At 48.6% G+C, this 21001-nt stretch overlaps 1 protein-coding gene across 1 annotated transcript in view; it reads right to left on the bottom strand.

The window, feature by feature from the left end:
- LOC119437438 (AP-3 complex subunit mu-1) overlaps positions 1-21001 on the bottom strand; it is an 85614-nt gene that overhangs the window by 22550 nt on the left and 42063 nt on the right. Inside the window, exon 8 of the mRNA XM_037704468.2 lies at positions 12266-12371. Within this exon, the coding sequence (XP_037560396.1) occupies positions 12266-12371 (106 nt within the window). The remainder of the gene's footprint in view (positions 1-12265; positions 12372-21001) is intronic.

Below are 21001 nucleotides of genomic sequence, written 5' to 3'. Positions count from 1 at the left end.
ATCCGCTCTTTTAACAACTGCCTACTTAGCGCCGGAGCGGTTTCTCGCGCGGACCGTATCTTGAAAGCGATCTCCAGACGGCTCTGACCTTTTGTATGCGCTGTGCTCTCGCCGCTCAGTTTCCGTTGAAGCGATCGACTGCACGAACCTTCGCTCGCTGCGGGCTGCGGCGGCCGTGCTCGCTGACACCACGCGTGTTAATTCAGTTTTTTTTTTTTTTCTCTCAAGTTTCCGTTGCTTTTTTGAACGTGGCGTGTACACTGAGCAGGTGTCTCGGAGACCCATGTCTCAGTGATCGGCGCTACCTCCTGTACCTTCGCGAGAGCTAAGCGGTGCGAAGCTCGTTTCTTCGATCTCCATGGCAAACTCCGTTGGCGGAGATCGCCAACGCGGTGACGTTCGTGTCGACTTTACACAGAGACGACGTCATTGCTGCGCAAATCCAAGCAAGTCGATCCCCTCCAAGCGTAGTATCAGGCAGGGCATTATTAGAGATTTTTTTTAAGCCGCACTAATAAATTTTTTTTTCGGCCGAACGAGTTTTCCGGACTATTTTTCAGTCCCTACGAGCTCGGAAAATCGGTTGGCGACTGTACGGAGCGCCCTAAACTAACCGCCGCACGTTGCTACTAGCCGGAAACTTCGAATTATCCGAATAGAGCCGTGCGGGCCATTCAAATTATCCGGTAGAATTTGCATTGAGAATGACGGGACCGCTCAAATTCTTCGAATTAACCGAAATTTCGAATTAACCGAGTTCAAATTATCGAGGTTTTACTGTACGCAGTTGCTATGAGAGTACAAGCACCCCCCTCCCCCCCTTCCCGCTTTCCTCCCTTGTGCGTGATTCGGCTCACCGTCGCACGCTTTCACTCGCACATACAGCATACGGAGCGCGGGGACGATGTTATCGCACTTGGACTTCATACGGAACATCGCGGCAACCACGACGGCAGAACTGCGCTGTGGAGTGGAAATATATGGCACCCATACGATTGCGCGTGACCAGAGTTCACGGTGCGAAACATAACTTTTTTCAATCGCTTACCGAAAGAACAGGTGCGTCTTATAGACCGGTGCGACTTATATACGCTTTCTTTCTTGAAAAACTGCCGTTTTGAGGGGGGTGCGTCTTATACAAAGGTGCGAATTATAGACCGGAAAATACGGTAATGGTATTGCACTTATATTATCATAAATAATAATATAACAAACCTTTACCCAAGGGCACTGAGCATCAGTGGTAAAGTTGCTCCACTATAGCTCTCTTTAGCTTTACTAGCTTCACCTCGCGCGCAAGAGTGAAAGTGGGACAAGGCAGACTGACGGGCGAGGAGTGAAACGAACGACAGGGTTAGGAAAGCGGCGAAAACACTGCCAGCCGAGCCAGCACCGAAGCGCGGCATGGGTCTCTCGCTCTGTTCGCGGTTTGACGTGGTGTAGCCTTTTATTTTTTTCCGGGCAGTTCTGCAAAACGGAACCACGTGTGCCCGCGCCGACGTATTGCTTCTGAAATGGGGAGTTTGTCAGATCGACGCCGTTCTACCACAAAAAGGAAGTCGCAATGTCGATATCAGAGTGCATTGCTCATGAAATTCAAGGACTTTCAAGGAAGGAAAAAAATTCCAGGACTTTCAAGGCCCTTGAAAACGCACTTTTCAATTTCAAGGGTTTTCAAGGATTTCAAGGACCTGTATGCACCCTGTTACAGAGCCAACATTGGATCAGCCCTCATCTTCAGGCCTGTCTAGCAAACCGAGGATGCGCAATGTCCAGAAAAGTGATGATGCCAATAAACATGCACCAACAAAGCTTGGCTTCGCTACTACATGTGCCTTGTTAACGACAGCATCGAAGGAGGAATATTTCGCAAGCTCTGGGTAAAGTACGACAAGAGGCCCTTCGACAGTTCAGTGTGGAATGAAGTGCCGTGTAAACGAATTCGGCTCGAAAGCACCTGGAAGCACGAAGTGTGCAACTCATACCGTGACTCTGTCACACTTGAGCTTCAGGTACACAGCAAAGTGGCTATGTCACCTCTGGAGACCCTGCAGTGCGTAGCTTCCTGTCATGCTATGAAGCAAGCGTTTGCAAGCATGTGCTACATTCGCAAGCGCAGGATAGCACACACAACCGACGTGAGGTAATCCTTGAGCTCTTGGGCGTGCTCAGACTTGACGTAAAGTCATAAATGTCGGCTGGAAGATATGTTAAAATTGTAGCCAGAGGTCCATCCAAAACATGGTAGCCTGAATCTTAGTGTGACTGAGAAGATGCTGCACGGAGTTCAACAGAGGGAGCACTATTCCCTTATGTTCGACAAGAAGAGCGACTGCACCACTGTAGAACAGCTGGTTGAAAGGCAAGTTGAAAGTGAAGTTTCTTTGAATGATTTATGTGCTGGGGAGCGTTGAATGTTGAAAGAGCTGTTATCGCTCGATTTCATAACAAAATATTGCAAGTGCCATTGAAATACAGATGGCACACCTAGCCTGACAAGAAAGAAAAGGGCAGCGGTCGACTGCTAACCGAGAAGCTGAAAGATGCGACAGAACCCCAAAGCCATAATGCTGTGGGCATTCACTGTGCTCGACCTAGCAGTGAACACCTGGCAGACCTGGCAGTGATAGACCTGGCAGTGAATGAAGCTGAAAAGTCAGTTACATACATTAGCAAATTCAAGGGTTTGCTACAACACCTCTACAGCTTCTACGCATCAAGCTCAGTTCATGCAGCTAAGCCAGGTGCAGTGCAAAAAATACTCTACACAAAGCGAGGTGAACAAAAAATTACTGGACCATCTGCCACATGCTGGCTTAGTGTTGGATGTTCTTGTGCCACCGTCTGAAATAATCTGCCAGCCCTCACAAAATCTGTCACAAGACACTAAGGAGCGGGGTGATAATTAAGGCAGCTGGGCAGCTGAAGTTTATTTAGAATGAGAAATTTGTTGGGACACTTTCTATTATGTACTATCGGCCAGAAAAGTAAACGCACCACGGCTCCGGCGGCCGGAGCGGCTGCCTGGCCACAACGGGGCACTGCTGTTTCGCTCCGAGCGCTTGGGTCGAGAGTGCCATGGATGACGTTAAGCTTCTCCCTCACTCTCGCGCTGTGTCTTGTCACGCTTGATAAAATGTCTAGTGCGTCGTTCGGTTGCTCTGCTGCTGGCGGGCGCGATGAAAGGGACCGGGCATTGCCGGTATTCAACACGTGCCGCTGTCACGCAGTAGCCGACGGCCGCAGGGAGGTGTTCAAAGTGCACGTCAAGCTTCGCCGGTGCGCAAAACACGCGACACTATCTAACCTCGCTGCACGAATGTACGACGGCAAGATTTTGAACGCATCTCTAGTCAGCACGTCCCCATCTGCTGGTTTTAAATTCCGTGTCCTTGTATTCTGGCTTCGTCTTGTCATAGAGAAACATGTAATCGCGTACAGTTTCCAGTATTCTCCCTATTGGAATTTCCTTAACGATGTAGCGAGCGCGCACGGAGAAAGCCACGAAGCAAAAAGCGGACGGCGCCGGCGCCGCGGCAGGCAAGCCGGGGGCAAGCCGACCTAGTTACGGCTACCATTCCTGTGTCGCTGATTGGTCACATCGGTTTGCGGCAGGCGGAGAACGTCGCAAAAATGGATCTTGCATCCATTCTCTGCACTGCAAGGAAACGTTTCCTTAACGGGCGCGAGCACGACCACCCGCGCACATCAGTCTGAGAACGTCAAATGGTGCACGGCAAGTCACCGCGCCGCTAACGTGAACGTGCCTTTATCTCGCAGGCGTGAAAGAGCGCGCGTCAGCCGCTGCTGCGGCGCCTTGCGCAAGGTTGCGTAAACTCGAGCAGCAAGGGACGTAGGCGACAGACACTAGTATGAAAGGTTAGGTCAATATAGGCAAGAAAAAACAGAGCAGGTCTTTGTTCTTTCACAGCGCCGGGGTTTGATTCCCTGCGGGGACGCGCGCTATCATGGCGAGCGAACACACTCAATCTCCCACGCGCAAGCAAGGAAGCGGGAAGCCAGCGCCGGAGGGAAGCGGGGGGGGGGGGGGGGGGCGCACTTCTACTCTGCCAACAACCGCGCTCGTCACTCGCCCGCACCGTCTCTTATCTTCACATGGCTCTGACCTTCATGCGCTGTGCATTCGCCGCTCAGTTTCCGTTGAAGCGACAGACCGCACGTACCTTCGCCCGCTGCGGCGTAGGCGCTTGCTGCCAGCGTTTTGACAGTCGTCTGCAGTCATTCAGTGTGATCTATTCATGTTTGTTTGTGCGCACTCGCACCACGCTTGTTCATTCAGTTAGTAATAGTCGGGCCACATTTTCCAACGCACGCTACACATGCAATGCTGCCCGGATCGGCAGTGCAGCGCTACAGGTGTGTCCCTTCGCACGCGCTGCCCACGGGAAGCGCTTCTCATCAACACCACCGTTTCACACGTGCCTTCTCGTGGTCATAGAGTCTCTCTTCATGTCGGTCTACTTATGCCGCAGCACACCTGCTTACTTAATCAGCTCATGTTTACTACAATTCATATTGCTACCAAAACCGCTCACCTTACTTCGTATGACATTGCTGTGTTGCTATTGCATTCATTGCTTCGCCCTTAGGGCAAAACTGTGACATTTTTTGTTGTGTGCGGCAACTGACACGAAGGAATTTTATCCTCTTGTTGCACATGTAGCTGGTCCCATATCTTGTGCACCCACCACATACAGTCTACTGTAAGAGATTTCTCTGCACTGAAGCTTGCCAAAACACGTCTGAGGAACCGCCTGAAAGAAGAGTCATTGGACTGCCTCATCCACGTAGCCTGTGAAGGACCGAATGTCAAGGGCTTTCCTTTTGACAAATTGGTAGAGAAGTGGGCCAAGATCAAGAATAGAACGCTCAGAGTAAACTCGCTATGGTTGCAGAATTAAATGTGTTGAAAACGCAAAAGTGTTTAATTGCAGCAGCTATCATAATCACCATGCCACCTTCATTTTCCTACCCTCACTCGGTCGTCCTTTAACACATACAGCGACTAGGCAAGTGAGCATACGGTCTGTCACCTAGCACCCTGGCTAGACACTTTCTGGAAGGGCCTATCACTAAGAAAGCATCGCAGTGACATCGGACATTCCTGTCATGAAAACAGCACTGATTGGCAAGAATACACCTTTAGTTTTCTCTTCCTTAAATTCCAGCATTCAAACACATCACTACCACAAACAAATGCACTACATTACCAACTGTTACAGCAACAATAGCTCCTATTAATAGCTCAAAAATGGAATACAGTCAACGACCAATTTTTCGCACATGCCCGATAATTTGGACACCTTCACAGCACCCACCACATACCCCATACTATTGCCAATGTATTGACCCTTTTCACGGCGATCCCATGGGTGCTGCCATGTTTGCTCACATGGTGACACGTCCATTGCTTGCCTCAACTGCCTCTGTTGCTTTCGTGTTTACAACGAATGTGTATGACACCGGTGCGGCTTAGCAAACCTCTGTTTCGGGAGATAACATAGACGGTGACTCCATGGGTGGACGCCACAGCTTGAGAGAACAAGCAAAAGCACTTTCGGAGCTGATTAAGCTACGTCCAAACGGCGCGAGCACCGTGTATGGAGCTTAGTCTATAAGTGGGGCTAAATATGTCTTCCAAGCTATCCAAAGTTTCCGCTCATGAATTGAATCAGGATTAGAGCGTTTTGCTCTTCGTTCTTTATTTGGCAAATATTTTGAAGCAGCGGCTTGTCATGTTCCTGACTCAGTAAGGTTCCTCAGTGCGGTCACTATCTGATTACTTAATTTTCTGCCTAATTGCTTGCGGGTGTGTTCAGTTCCATTAGATTTGTTCTTGCTGTGCACAAGGCTTGAGACGTAGTTCTGTACATTGTAATACCTTATAGCACCGACATATTATCGCCAGTAACTCGCTTACTCTAGTGCATGGGTTCTCAAAGTAGGTTCCGCGGAACCTACGGGTTCCGCAGGCCCCTGCTCGGGGTTCCGCGAGCCACTGATAAATTTTCCCTGGTCCCGCTCTCGACAAGTGTCTAAAACGGCGAACACGAGGTGCGCTCGATCGAAAGAACCTCTATTACCCATGCCCGAGTGTCAAAAAGCACATCACAGTGCGTAAGAGCAACGCGCGAACTGCGCAATAAATACGCAAGCAGCTTTTAGCCACCCAAACTCTGAGAACGGGCAGCGCGCCTAAGCTTTCACACTTGAATCTCGGAGGCCGTAGCTTACCACCATGCGCGTTTCTATTTGTAGTTAGGGTCGGTGCTGATAGTGTGCGCACTGACGCATACGTTGGAGGAAAAAAAAAATAAAAAAATGCGCGGAGCGCCGCAAATGCGCGCCGCAGAAGAGCAAGAACGGCGTAGCGTCCAACCGAAACGAATCGGCGTAGTCCGCATCGCCGTGGTCCTCAGCGGCGATCGTACGCGGCACGTGACTGACAGCAACGCCGAAGCGCTTCGTGCCTAATTGTGCCTTTAACGCCTTTATTCTTGCGTTTATCGCCGCGCGCAACACCGCGTTGGCGGCTAGCCGCGTGCCTCCGTAAGTGCGTAGTCGCTATCTCTAATCGCGTCGATAACCACCGCAGTTTCGTCCACAGCGGTTGCGGCAAATAGTAGTTTCGTTCTCACTCGATGCGCGCGTCGGCTGCGTGCCTTCACAACTGCGCAGTCGCCTCCCATGGAAGCGTCGATAGCGACCGGCCGCACTTTCGTCCGCACTTCTTGCAGCGAACGGTAGTTTCGTGTTGACTTGGTGCGTGCGTCAGCCGCCTGCCTTCTGAACCGTAAAGTCGCCGTCCATGATTGCGTCGATAGCGGCCGCGGTTTCGTTCGCAGCGGTTGCGGCAAGCAGTAGTTTCGCTTTGATTCAGTGCAAAGCTGTCGAAGATAAAAAGCACCGGCTACATCGCAATGGACGGACAATTCGTTGGCGAGCAACTGAGTGGCGAAAAAATAATCGAGATGTGCGCCCGTTGGTGTGCAAAGCGCGTCTCAGATGAAAACGCGCGCCGCGAAGGATGTCGCGAGGCCTTCGCCGCTGCTAGCGCTAATCAGTCATGAGATGAAGAGAATTTCAGCTTCCGCACTGGTCTTGTGCTAAATAGAAACAAGATTTGACGATTCATTGAGTAAATAGAAGCGTGATGACGTATGAAGTACTTGTTTATTGTTTTCTTGATACCCTCGATAATTCGACATTCCGGTAATTCGGGGGGGGTTCCTTGGCACTTTATGGAGGTTAGCAGGGTTCCCTGGGATGACCGTACTTGAGAACCCCTGCTCTAGTGGACCGTCCCGAAACGTTCAGCTTCGACTATTCGTGCGCTATCAGTGTAGTACCGTCATTTATTGCGCATATATAGTGCAGATGTATGCAAGTGTGCGCCCATTCATTTATTCTTAACATGATGGCGAAAGGGTGGGCGTTAAGTTTCCATGCCAGTTGGGGTAGATACTGTGCGTGAAACCTACTATGACAGGAAGCAGCGCTACTCCTTTTATCATTGTTTATCAACAAGCAGTACTCACTCTTGCCGACATGCTGAGGCTGAATCCCTTTCTTTGAAGGTTAGCGATACAACGCTGGTGGATGAGCAAATTTCTCTACCCTCAAAGAAAGCCGTACATCTCGAAGTGCCGGAAACACGTACGGACAGTTGCAGCAGCGGTCCGCGAACTTGGCCACACATATTCGTTACATTTCTTAATATGCAAGTCACTATTTTTGCAGCCAACTACTGCACATGCCTTCAATCCACATGATTCAATCCAGCATGATTGGAGTACAGTGCAATAGCGAAAACTCAGTTGCATTTCCGACAGCTGATCACACAAAAAAAAAAAAATTAAATTATGGGGTTTTACGTGCCAAAACCAGTTCTGATTATGAGGTACGCCGTAGTGGGGGACTCCGGAAATTTGGACCACCTGGGGTTCTTTAACGTGCACCTAAATCTAAGTACACGGGTGTTTTCGCATTTTGCCCCCATCGAAATGCGGCCGCCGTGGCCGGGATTCGATCCCGCGACCTCGTGCTCAGCAGCCCAACACCATAGCCACTGAGCAACCACGGCGGGTAGCTGATCACACAGAAGAAAGGTAGAAGCAGTAATGGTTTTGTATTCGTGCGCGGTCGCTGAGGCGACCAACAGCACCCCGCCGAAAGCGCCATCTCATTTCTCTTGAACAAACTGCTCCGCGAAAAGGGTCAATAAGGACGTCTGAATTTTTGGATGCTGAAACCCTCGGCCGTCCGATTTTCCTGACTTTTTGCTACTACCGCAGGTCCGAAACGGCATTTATCAAAGTCATCACCGCCACCATTTTGATGGTCCGCTGGCAGTCATAACCACCGCAGGAACGCTAGGCCCAGCTGATTCAATGTTCGCTACCAAGCTATTCTGCTGTTCGATGGCATGTTTACATTGAAAGAATTCACTGCTGTCAGCAATGGCACCAACTGTCACCTTCGCCAATGGCTTCAAAGCACGGAGAGCACGACAAGGGTGAAGCGTTGCATAATGTCTGTACTGAAACGTCAGCTTCACCGCAATTCAGCGGTGTTAAGCGGTCACGCATAGGCAGTGTATTGCGGTGAAGCATACCAAGAGTGAAAAGGGGCCACTGTCACGGAACACAGTATGTATTCCTTAATTACATGCGTGCACCCACCATCTCCCGTCACAGTTCGAGCATCGATATTCCTGGTAAGTGTACTGGGAGGCCTTTAGAGCTACAGTCGAATCTCGTTAATTCGAACACTGCTTAATTCGAACTGCCGGTTTATTCGAACTGACACGTGGTCCCGTCAAAGTTATGTGTATTTCAATGGGCGAAAACGCTCGGTAATTCGAACGCGAAAACATTGGCGACGGTTAAGTCTAACATACTGCGGACCGACAATGCTCTCAGCAGCGCGCCAAATAACGCGGCGGCGCCTCCGACCGGCATTGCTCCGACAACGCCATAGAGTAAAAGCTTAGGAGAGACCCCTTAATGCAGCGGCGGTGGCCCAGTCCGGCCAAAGAAACTGCCCACGCCGGCAAATGCTTGCTTCCTGATAACAGCAGAAAACAAAAACGAAGCTTCAGGGAGCGGGCTAAGCTGGCGCCGGGCCGGCTGGACCAGCGGCGCCGGCACCCACGCCAGGCAAACACTCGCTTTCCGATAACGGCAGAAAACCAAACTTCAGGGAGCCCGAAACTCGAAGGGGCCTGAAAATTTGTTTGAATTAAAAGAAGTTCGAATTAAAGGAAGAACGTATTTTTGAAGTATTCGAGCACCATAGCACGATGCACAAACGGTGCGAGTCGTGAAATATCGCGGCGCGCAAGCGCAAAGCGAGCGCAACCGCCCACGCCGGCCAACGCTCAGTTCCCGGTAACGGCAGAAAACGTAACTTCAGGGTGCCGGCGACGGGCAGGCACGCGTAGAGACCGTCGAAGGTGAGGGAGGAGGGCGGCGGGGAAGCAGATTTGGCCTCGGCAACTCCGCCACTTCGGTGGCAGGGGCCTCCGGTGGCTCCCCTCGCCCTCTCTATCAACTCCCTCGTAGCTCCCTCACCTACGACTGTCTCCGTGCGCGCGCCCGGTATGCCACCGAGGTACAGTGTACTAGAATGTTATTCTAGTTCACCATAATCGCACCGGCGGCGGGCACGCACGGAGACAGTAGTAGGTGAGGAAGCTACGAGGGAGTTGATAGAGAGGGCGAGGGGAGCCACAGAAGTGGCGGAGTTGCCGAGGCGAAATCTGCTTCCCTGACGCCCGTCGCCGGCACCCTGAAGTTTCGTTTTCTGCCGTTATCGGGAACCGAGCGTTGGCCAGCATGGGCGGTTAGGCTCGCTATGCGCTTACGCACCCCGATATCTCACGACTCACGCCGTTCGTGCATCGTGCTATGGTGCTCGAATACTTCAACAATATGTCCTTCCTTTAATTCGAACAAGTTTTCGGGCCCCTTCGAGTTCGAATTATCGAGATTCTACGGTATTTTGGACGTACTTGTGATGAGATTTGGGCCATTGGGGGGCAGTAAAAGAACATGCATTCATTTTTTCAGAGTTATTTTTTAAGGTTTTCGTGGCCCCCCTCTAAGGAGTCCGAAAAATCATACACTGACTGTATTTGCTTGTTTTGTTCATCCTGAATAAAATTTTTCGTAGTTGAGAAACATCATAGAGAATAAAATTTTAATTTTAATAACCCATTTTAAAATGCCATCATGCACACCCATTTTCGAAAACAATGCACAGTGGAACCCGGGTTATACGTCCTCCGATTTTGTGACGTCCCGTGCCTTACGACTAATTAGTGTAGTCCCGGCAAACTCCCCATAGAGATCATGCATTGAAAACCTTGATCATACCATGCTAGATTACGTACGTCCCATCTCATGTGACTATGCGCGCTAAACTGCGAACCCAACGGCGGATGAACGAGAAGCGCTGCCAGCTACTGGTAGCTCCCTCCTGGTGCCCTTCCCTCCGACAGCAAGGGGAGAGCCCTCCCTCATAGGCGGAAGGCTCCAACTGCTTTCTGGGCTCCCTCCAAGCCTCCTTTTTCCTTCCTTCACATTCACTGCCCTCTCAATATTCGTTTCCCTTCTTCACGTCGCTTAATCGCCGCCCGCCTTCGTCCCAGTCTCATTGCGCTTTCTCTCAGCAGCGCCTATCACATCACCAGATGCGTGCGCGTATACAGCCAACAATGTTTCTGACACTGTGCCAAGCTCACTATCTTTGCACAGTGCCAAGAGCGCTGTCGGCCGCATATTCCAACGCGTCCATTGCAGAGTCTCGTGAAAACGAAACCATCTCCGAAACAGATCACCCAAGAATACCGCCCTAGCGCATACGGAAAGCATGAAAGCATGTGCAAAGATCAAACCAATTAGCCACACAGATCGTATCGGATGCGCATGTTAACAGACGCGCTTCTCACGGCAGACTTCTCACGCGTCTGTCATTGGGTTTCCAGTTTCGCGCTGATTGTCATGTCACGCCGACACTGCTGGCTGCCACCTCGGATGAGGACGACTCCACAGATGCTACCATGTTTGTGCCTACATTCACGGATGTGCTGCATAGAATTCATCTGTGCAGGCGACACTGCCGTAGGTGACCTCATTGCGGACGTTGCTGCACTTGAAAGACAGCTCTTGCTGCATGGCTTAAACGAAGTCTATAAGAAATTGACTGTAGATGAGAAACATGTTTTGGCATACTGGTGGGCGCGAATCACGATGCACAGTATGCTAAATCACACGGTACGTGGGATGCTAAAAATACGGTTTTGGTTTCGGAGCCCTGCAGAGTATTCTAGCTTACTGCTGAAGCTTCTCGCAACTCTCTCGTGCGAAATTGTGTATTATAGGAACAATTTTTGTTGGTCGGATTATACGCCACCGGAATTATACGTTTTCACATGGTCCCGAGAAAGTCGTATAATCAGGGATCCACACTACTTCCTAAATCAAAAATAGCATGCACCTGCAACAGAAACAGAACACAAGCATTTATGACATTGTTCCCCGATCACAGTGTGGCCACAACACCTCATGCTCAGCAGCAAAATGTTATACAGTAAACTCATGTTAATTCAACCCCAGTTAATTCGGAAAAAAACTCGATAATTTGGACACACTGCCAGACCCTGTCAAGCATACGCATCATTTGGATTGTAAGTTCGTAACGACCCTGTGCTCTTTTGCTTGTCCCTGTCCTAAGCGGTGCTGTTGAAGATGAACATGGATTACTTTATGGCATAAAATGCTCGTTAATTTGGATATCTGAAAGATCACTGTCTGTCTCTCTGTGGCCCTACTGTAGACAATTCGGACAGTCTTTGGAGCTCAGAAACATGCGAAGCTTCCAAGATCAGGCAGTGCTCTCATGCTACCAAATCTCGGGGGCTATGGCACATGTGGAACAACCAAAATTAAAAGCATTGTGAGCATCACTCTAGTCGTAAGGCTACGAAATAGCTTTTGTCCTTTTGTTGCTAACCTTCCAGCCCCTCTAGATCTGCCATTTGTGTCAGTGATTTCTGCTTCTGTAGTTGTTGAGTTGGTGGGGCTTTTATTTTGTTCTTTTCAGTTCGTTCGGACACTCTCTCCAGACCCATTAAATCCAAATTAACAAGGTTTTACTGTACAACTGTACCTGCTCCCACAAAAAGAGAAAATAAAGAAAAACGAAGAGAACCTAAAAGGAAAGTGAGACAAAGTGCACGTACAGTTTTCCCCATCGTCTGCTTGGGTCCAATGCTAATGTCGAGTCGGCCACCACCTGCTTCCCGGAAGCTGATCTGGTGTCGTACGTACACTGGAACAGCCACCACGCTGCACAAAAAATGCAAACACATGGACCATGACATTTATAAATCGCGTCAGGCATGTGATGCATACCATCATGGTTAATTCTTTTACAACTACCCCCATAGAGCATCTGTCAGCCATAACCAACGGTTGCAGGGAGCCCACATTAAAGCCTACTCTACCCTGTCGTAGGCAGTTTGAAAACTATAGCTTTCAATTCTATGTGGTCGTTCCCATTTGCACTTGACAATTCTTAAGCTGTGTCTAAAACCAACAACATGCTGTTGTTGCCAACAGCCATGGCCAGCCAGGATGGAAAAGCATTAAAACTTCAAGAAGTGCTACCAGGACAACTAACAACGCAAGTGTTTCCTGCAAAAACGTTGTGCTTTATCCAACTGGGTTGACTTGATTTTTCATAGCTCAAAGAGCAACGTATAATTTTAGTTCTTGCACAACTTTACACTGACAAAATGTGAAACATTACATACATTCTGAATTCTTGACTTGTTCTTTCTTCTGAGATACAGATGCAGTAAACCCTCGTTAACTCAAACTCTGAGATCTCAAAATATCAGTCAAACCAAAAGTTTGTTCCAGCCATGGTGTCAACCCATGTGTGCTCCTCCCCTTATGATTAAACGTTTTTGCGCCGGACTTCAGATATCTCAAAATATTGACCTCAAAAATACCAAGAAAAAGGCAACGGGGCAGCATCGGCAGCATTGCTTGAACTTGCTTTTCCCCCAGCAGCCACTCAGTATGCGAGCGAAACGCCGAGCTGGGCCGTGGTCCCCGCTTATCTTTCCCCATTCTTTCTATTCTTGCTCGTGTGCACTTGCTTGGCTCATAACCGCCACTCTGCTGTGGCCTCGATTCTAACGCGCCCTCGAATGTAGAGCGCACCCTTTTCCGTGACCAATAGAGGCAAAAAATCCTTTACAGTACCACACGCCTCATGCTTTCCTACAGAAATACAACTATCGCTCAATATTTACTCTCAATACACTAAAGTTGCGATGAACAAAAAAAGTCCCAGTTTCGCCCGAAAGGCGAAGCATCAATTGCAACGGCAAATTAGCATACAGCTATACGAAGTAAGGGTAGTAGTTTTATCGGCTGTATAAACTTGTAAACATTCGCTGTTTAAGGGGGGACACGGGTCTTAGAGACCAAAAAAATCTCGAAAAAATCAGTTTCTTGAAAGCGGTATTTTCATAATATACAAACACTGCCGCACGTTCCGACCAAGTTTCCCGCGTCATGTATCAATATTTTAGCTGAAATATCAATTTATGTAACCACCGCGAGCTATATTTTGATGAAAACAAGCATAAAAAGATGGCTTTTTTCATGCCACGCCGCCGCTAAACGACGTATGCTGTCGTGGCCATCTTGGTCGCATTGGTAAGAACTACTACTCTTCTTCAATTTCCCGCCACATTTTCGTTCGTCCCCCTATTCGCTATTTAGAAATACTGCGCTGAAAAAAAGTCCCAGCGTGCGACCCCATTTGCCCATTTAGTGCACGTGACTAAATAAAATCCTGCGATTGGTTTAGGCGGCTGGCGTCGTCTGCTGCGGCGTGCGGACGCGCTTGAAAAAGCGAACCGCGACGTCATTTTGAAAGCCGCTAGCGCGGTGATGTCGGAAGTTCGCCACTCGAAACAAGTTTGGCAAGCAAATAAAGCGAGCGTGCTACAACTTCGAAAAGCGCTCTGATACTGCCAAAAAACACAGCGACGACCACCTGCCAGCGGTTTCAAGCGACGGCTGCGACGCGGAATGCAACGGGCCTGCCGAGAGTGAGCTAGGCCTAACGACGTCACCGGCCAATAGTGATCGCAGGAGCAGCGTTCGGCACGACACAAAGATGGTGCAGCCAGCGCAATTGCTCCAACGGCAGAAGCAAGCAGGGGAAAACCTCCAACAACTGGCGGGAACTTCGGCAACGAAGCGGAAATTGGACATATGTACGAGCGTCAATGACGGTGCGGACGGGCCGGCGGAGATGGAGCCACGCTTTTATGTTATCAGTGTGGAAGCAATAAGTGCTTTGCTCTCGCTTCTAAAGTGCAGTCTCTGTGGCGGCTCTGTGACTTTGACACAGAGGAGCGAGAATGCCACCTTGCCGTCAAGCTTCTCGCCATTTGTGAAAACTGAAGCGATGTGTCCGAGTAGAGCTCGCCGCGCGTGACAAACAGCAAAAGGGTCAGCCCCTTCGTAGTGAACATTCTCGGCACTCGTGCGATGGTTAGCACTGGAAATCGACAAACAGCGATGAACGACGTTTTTGCTGCAATGAATATCTCACACCGTGGCCTTCATAACAAAATGTAGCAAGGCTATCTCAAGCAGAAACTGGCGCCGGCGGCATCGTCTGCTGCCCAAAAGCTGATGGGCGCATGTGCGCTATCAGTGAAGTCATTGTATAACGACTTATAACGACTCCGGGAATATAGCGGTATCCTACGATGGCTCATGGATGACGTGCGGCCATTCGTCGCACATCGGAGTCTGCACAGTCGCAGCATGACCCAAAACAATAATGAATGCTTGCATTCCATGATTTGGGCATTGGCACCTAAGGAACAGCATGCCTCGCTTTTTGCTGTTGAAGCTGCTGTGGCTGAGGCAGTAATGAAATTTAATTCGGGAAACGAGTGAGCTTTATCTGCCATACTCCAGGAGCTTCATTTGAACCCGGGGCTACCGAACAGCATGAGAATGGCTGAGAAAGTTAACCGACGAGCAGCAGCATCAGCCCGCAAGCGTACATCTGCAAAAATTCAGCGACAAGCCTTCAAAAAACGCCATTTGGGTAGCTGTAGGCAGATAGATGATATCCCTGGTGGCTACTGACCATTTAGATATGTGGATGTATCAATACTTTTTGTTATATTTGAATAAAAATGAGCTCGTCTGTTTTTTTTTGCATTTTCTCAAAACATGAATTTTTGAATCTTTGCATCCTTCCAGGAGCGATTTCGCAGTAATCAGGGCACCTAGAATTGTAATTTTTGTTGCAGTACAGAGCTACATGAATAATGCACACAATGATAGGACCAGATTTTTGTATCTCAGTTTTAATAACTTTTTATTATCCGTACATTAAACAGCCACTTTGAACTCATTTTGAACAAAAAGCTTTGATGTGCTGTATAATTGTTAATAATCGTTACACTAAAAAACTGTTCCTACAATTGTGAAGCTTATGGTTCCTAATATCCAGCTATGTGCCTAAAGCAAGATTTTGATGAGTAGTTTTCGCTCTATTGTCCCCAGAAACAATGCTAATTAATTTTAGGTAACCTTAAAACTAATTGGCATATTTTAAAAACAATTGCATATTTGGAATCAGCATAAAAAACTGAACATGACTGTGCAGTTTCATTAAATTTGGTAAAGGGGTTCTTAATGAAGGTCAGAATACCCACTTCCCCCTTAACTAAATTGGTAGACTAATGCCTAAGCACACGTACTACAGCACATGGTCGAAGCTATGGGAGCTAGGCTCGATGTGCGTAGGAGGCGGCCATATTGAAATGCCGATGGCGATATGGAATTTAGGGTCGTACTCGATTCTAACGCGCAGGCAATCTTTGGACCAGTTTTATCGGAAAAAAAGTGCGCGTTAGATTCGAGTAAATACGGTAAGTCTCTTTTTTTTCCTTTCATTTAGGATGTTGTCAGTGACGCTTCAATGTGGTCACAGCATATCAATCGTGAACTTGAACAAGATGATCAGCACTTTTGAGCAGGTGCGATCAGCCCTCGGGCTGCGCCCAGAAGAAGCCAGCATGCGAGCCCACAGCATTTTAGTGAGATCCGACTTGATAAGGGCGCTCGCTTAATACTTGCGCGACAGCGAGGCATAAATAACAATAACGAATCACTTGTGGGCATCTGCTAAGGATGTGACAACTACGTTCTTCCGCAGTTCAGTTTCCCTTTTCGAAGTGAAATTCTCTGGAATTCATTACGATGCAGAAAATAGCAGTGTCAGCTTTTTGGATGTTTGGAACCAGTTATGCTCGGATAACTCGCTTCAAATTTTATCGGAAACAGTGCAAAATAATAGGACGCAAGAAGGGGACAGACAATGGCACTGTCTGCCAACAATGACGTTGTGTGTCCCTTTCTCACGTCCTGTTATTTTGCGCTATTTCCGTTTAAGTCATGAACCATCCAGCCCAAATGCTCAGTGTTTACAGTGATCACAGATTATTTTGGTCAATAAATATTGTGAGTTACAAGTGCTTTCTAGCAACCCGGTCTCAATTCTAGCTGTTTTGAATGACTTTTGTTAGTTTGAATTCAGATTAATTCGAACTCCTTAAGGGGGGACGCGACCTTTGAAATCCGAAAAATCGCGAAAAAGTCAATTTTTGGAAAATCCCATATTAAAGCTGTATGTCTTATAAACTACCATTTCTGTAAATATCACCATCTAATTCTTCGCAAAGCTAGGGTATTTCAAATAAAGTTTATAACGAGCAGCGGCAGCCCTCGAGCAGCGAGCGAGCACTCAAAATACCCCTACTTAGCGCGAACGCCATTTCTCTACCGCTCCACCGAGCGCCGCCATTTTGGTCTTTTGTTCGTCCATTTTTTTTCCCTGCCACCCACGGCGGCGGTGGCAGCACGGGAGAGGCGTAAATTGCTCATGATTGGAGGGCTCGCGGGAGCTTTCAAGTTTCCCGCGGCTGGGACGCAAAGCTAAGATTAGGCGAAGCGCGCGCTCCTCAAGGACGCGAGGGAGCCCGCGACTCCCATTGGCTGCTGCACGCGATGACGTAGTGGTCTCCTGCATAATGCTCCGGCCGACGTCTACTTCGGCTCCTCCATTGCCGGCGTCCTTTGAGTGTTCCGCTCGCTATCGTCTATCTTTGCAGCCGTTTGCGTATTTTCCAGGTTTCTACCGTCTTTACGAGATGTTGTTGCGCTGTCGATTGTTGTGCGGTCGGTCAAGATGCGCCTGATGAAACTCAAGACGTTACATGCGTTCAGTGCAAGGAAGTGTTCTATCATAGAACGAAGCTCGTCCGCATGGCGAAGCTCACCGCTCGCCCGCGCGCCGACAGTTCCTGTGGGGCAGCTTCTGCTTCATCTACGCCAGAGAGTGGTTGAGTCGACGCTTCTAGCAACGTGACTCCTGTTACACCGGCGCGAGAATTTGTTGTGACGAGTGCGCCTGGTGTCTCGTGCTCATTGACAGCGGTACAGTGCCCTAGGCCGGTATTTTGTAGCGATGCCTTTCCGATGCTAATGCCTTTTCGCGTTTGGTCAGTAATCAGAGCGACGGTCCGCTAACGTTATCAACGGGATCAGCCGGCCATGAGCGGTGGATGATAAGACTAGCATTGACTAAAGCATAATGCATCGCTACAAAATACCGGCCCTAGATAACAGCGGCTTCCACATCCCCTCTTTCATCTGCCTCGGACAGTGCGATCGCGTCGTCCACTGTGCAATTGCAAACACGTTTCCTGACGTGTGAGGAGAGGGAGGTGGCGGATAAATATGCGCTGCTATGCAATGAGGACTTGGCAATATGCCTGCGACGGAGCGGAAATTTAACGCAATGGAGCGCGGTCCTGAACCTGCCACCGCTACCAATGAAGGCGAAAAATTTTGAAGAAGGCCAAGAGGCGATCTCAAGAGAAGGTGGCAAAGGAAGAGAGTGCCTAATGATATCTCCAGTTACGCTGCAGGGTCATTTTAGACCAATATATGTGCTCGAAACTTTCAAACCTCATTTTCTCAAAATGACTTTTTTGGCTGGTGAGGCTGCTTGTTCCAGCCATATCTCTGGAACCGCTCATCAGATTTCAATAAGGTTTTTTTATTGTGTATCTGAATAAATTTCTGAGGGCAAGACAAGCCCATTTTTTTATATATTGTGTCTGTGATTTGTGATCTTTAATCAAAATTTGATTGATAAAATCCTAATCACCAATACTAAATTCGGTGGTTCGGTAAAATTTTTCAGTAAGGAAATTTAAAAAAAGGGCTCTGTCTTGCCCTGAGGTATCCATGTGGGAATCACCATAGTGAATTTCACAGTTCCAGCGCCTTTTGAAAATTCTCCAGGCCTGGAATGAGAAAACCATGTGCACCATTCTGACATATTGCTGTAACTTGAGAACCAGTGAAGATAACTGCATGAAATTTGGTATTTCTGCTAATGATTTTGCTATGAGTCTATGCTGAAAATCTTATTAAGATATCTCAATAAACAAAAAAGTTGGTATCCGAGGGTAGCCTCCCCCCCTAAACGTCCCTGTGAAATTTGAATTAACAAGCTTTTACTGTATCGATAATTCAAAATAAAATATGCCTGTCTGAAGCTTATCTGAAAACTCCACAACTCTCCAACTGTTTCATGAGATCATGCAAAATGGGAATTTACCAACTTGTTTCTTCAAGGTTACTTTTATTTCCCCCAATCGAGTGTCACAAATAACTGAAGCTGCAGAATGGCCTTTGATGTACTGATCGGAATGCTAACTCTGAAAGCTCGCGGCGCCCTGCCGCAAGACCCTGATATGCCCCATGCACAACCAAGTGCTTGTAGCACGTTTTTAATCAGAATAAGGTAGAAATTGGAAGCAAGCTGGCCTGTATAGATATGCAACGTGCCACCATCAGAGCACTTGTACTGCAAATCGCGTGTGAATGTGCCTGGTCTTGTGTCTGTTACAATATGCCATTTAAATGGCCAATCATCATATGTCGCCAACGACTCGGCCAGGCAGGCACTGTTATTCAAAAGTGGCTTTCAGCTTGCAGAACATTACAGTCCATACCCACTCACATGCAAACCTGTGAGCATGAATGAAATGCATTCAGCGCAAAATGCATGCCCGCGAATAACACTTCGACGAGCCTTGCGTGCTGCTGCCATAATGGTCTTTCTGCAAAGTGCAGATGTGGCATGCAGTGGTTTTGTTGCAGTCGCCCGACCAATAATTCGGACTCAATCGGGACCACCAAAACGCCTGAATAACCAGGGGTCCAAAAAACCCAATTCACTCAAAAATAAGCGACTTTTATTTCACAAGTGCCCAAAAGTGGTGTGCCGTATTCTCAGATCGACACTTTCGGAGATAGCTTCATTTTCACGTGACTATAGCACAAAACACGTCGGCGTCTACGAGCGATGTCAGTCTTGGCATAGTGCCCAAGCCCGGTATCTTTTAACTCTGCCGAAACACTGCGGCCCATCGACTTGTCCGATGCTAGTCACGTGTTGCAAAAATGAAATTATCTTTCGAAAGTGACTGTTCATGAACATGACCCAAGTTTGTCAACGCATGTTGCTGCGCACACATACGCTTGCCCTTGGCCTAGGCATTCTGTGGCCATAATTTTCTAGCAATGCCTTTTATGACATTTCTTTTCACCCTTTTTGTGGTCCAAGCGACACTCCGCACATGTTATGAAAGGGATCAGCTGGCCATGAACAGTGGATGATAAGAGCGGCATAGAATCAAGCAGAAGGCGTCACTACAAAATCGCGGCCCGTATTTCGACCAATGTCATGCTGTTGCCACAGATAGACAAAAGTACTATCGCGATGGAAAGAAAATGTCGCAGTTTCGCCCGAAACGCGAAGCATCGATTGCGATAGCAAATTAGTAGAGCGCTATTCAGAGTAGGGATAGTAGTTTTATCGGCTGCATAAACTTGGACACATTGGCTTACTAACTGAATTAACAATCGTGGTGTCAGCGCGCACAAGCAAACATGAATAGATCACAATGAATGACTGCAGCCAACGACTGTCAAAACGCTGGCAACAAGCGCAAGTTCCTGCGGTCTATCGCTTCAATGGAAACTGAGCAGCAAATGCACAGCCTATACAAAGGTCAGAGCCGTGTGGAGATAACAGAGGGTGCGGGCGACCGCCGGGCAGAGAAGTTGTTGGCAGAAGAGAAGCTGCCCCCCCCCCTCTTCCCATTTCTTGCTTTCGCGTGGGAGATTGAGTGGTAAGATACGCCTTTGGCGCCGGAGCACAGCGCCACCCCGCCTCCCTCCCTCCTATACCCCAACGGCTTTTCGCGGGACGGTCGCGTTTGCTTTCCGCCGTGCGTTCGCCCACCGTGATAGCGCGCATCCCCCGCGCGCTTTCGCTCGCGCATACGGCGCGCGGCGACGATTTTATCGCCCTTGGAATCTACACGGAACCTCACGGCGACGGCAACGCCGACGGCAGAAATCCGGTTGAAGTGTCCATATAATTGCTATCGCAATAAAACGCGAACAGCAGAGCATGTAGCCGAAGCATAACTGAATTTATAGTGCGCGCCGCCCAGTCATCACCATTTACAGGCGCGCATGTCCGGTTTGATTGCGCTGTCCGATAATGCACCCCCTATACTGCGATATATTGTTTCTGTTAGTACAGTCTGCGCTGTCATTACTGCGCCGTCACCTTTTCTCGTTTTGAAATGTAAGAGAAGTAGAATAGGAACAAAAATATTGCAATATAGGGGGTACATTATCACACAGCGCAATCAAACCGGACATACGCGCCTGTGAATGGTGATGACTGGACAGCGTGCACTATACCTTCAGTTATGCTTCGGCCACGCGCTCCTCTGTACAGTGGAACCTCGTTAAACCGTACCCGCTTAAGGGGGGACGCGGCT

Source organism: Dermacentor silvarum, chromosome 1 (assembly GCF_013339745.2).
Source record: "Dermacentor silvarum isolate Dsil-2018 chromosome 1, BIME_Dsil_1.4, whole genome shotgun sequence".
Taxonomy (NCBI): Eukaryota; Metazoa; Arthropoda; class Arachnida; order Ixodida; family Ixodidae; genus Dermacentor; species Dermacentor silvarum.
Note: the sequence above shows the minus strand (reverse complement) of the source record. Positions and strands in the feature narration are given on the sequence as shown.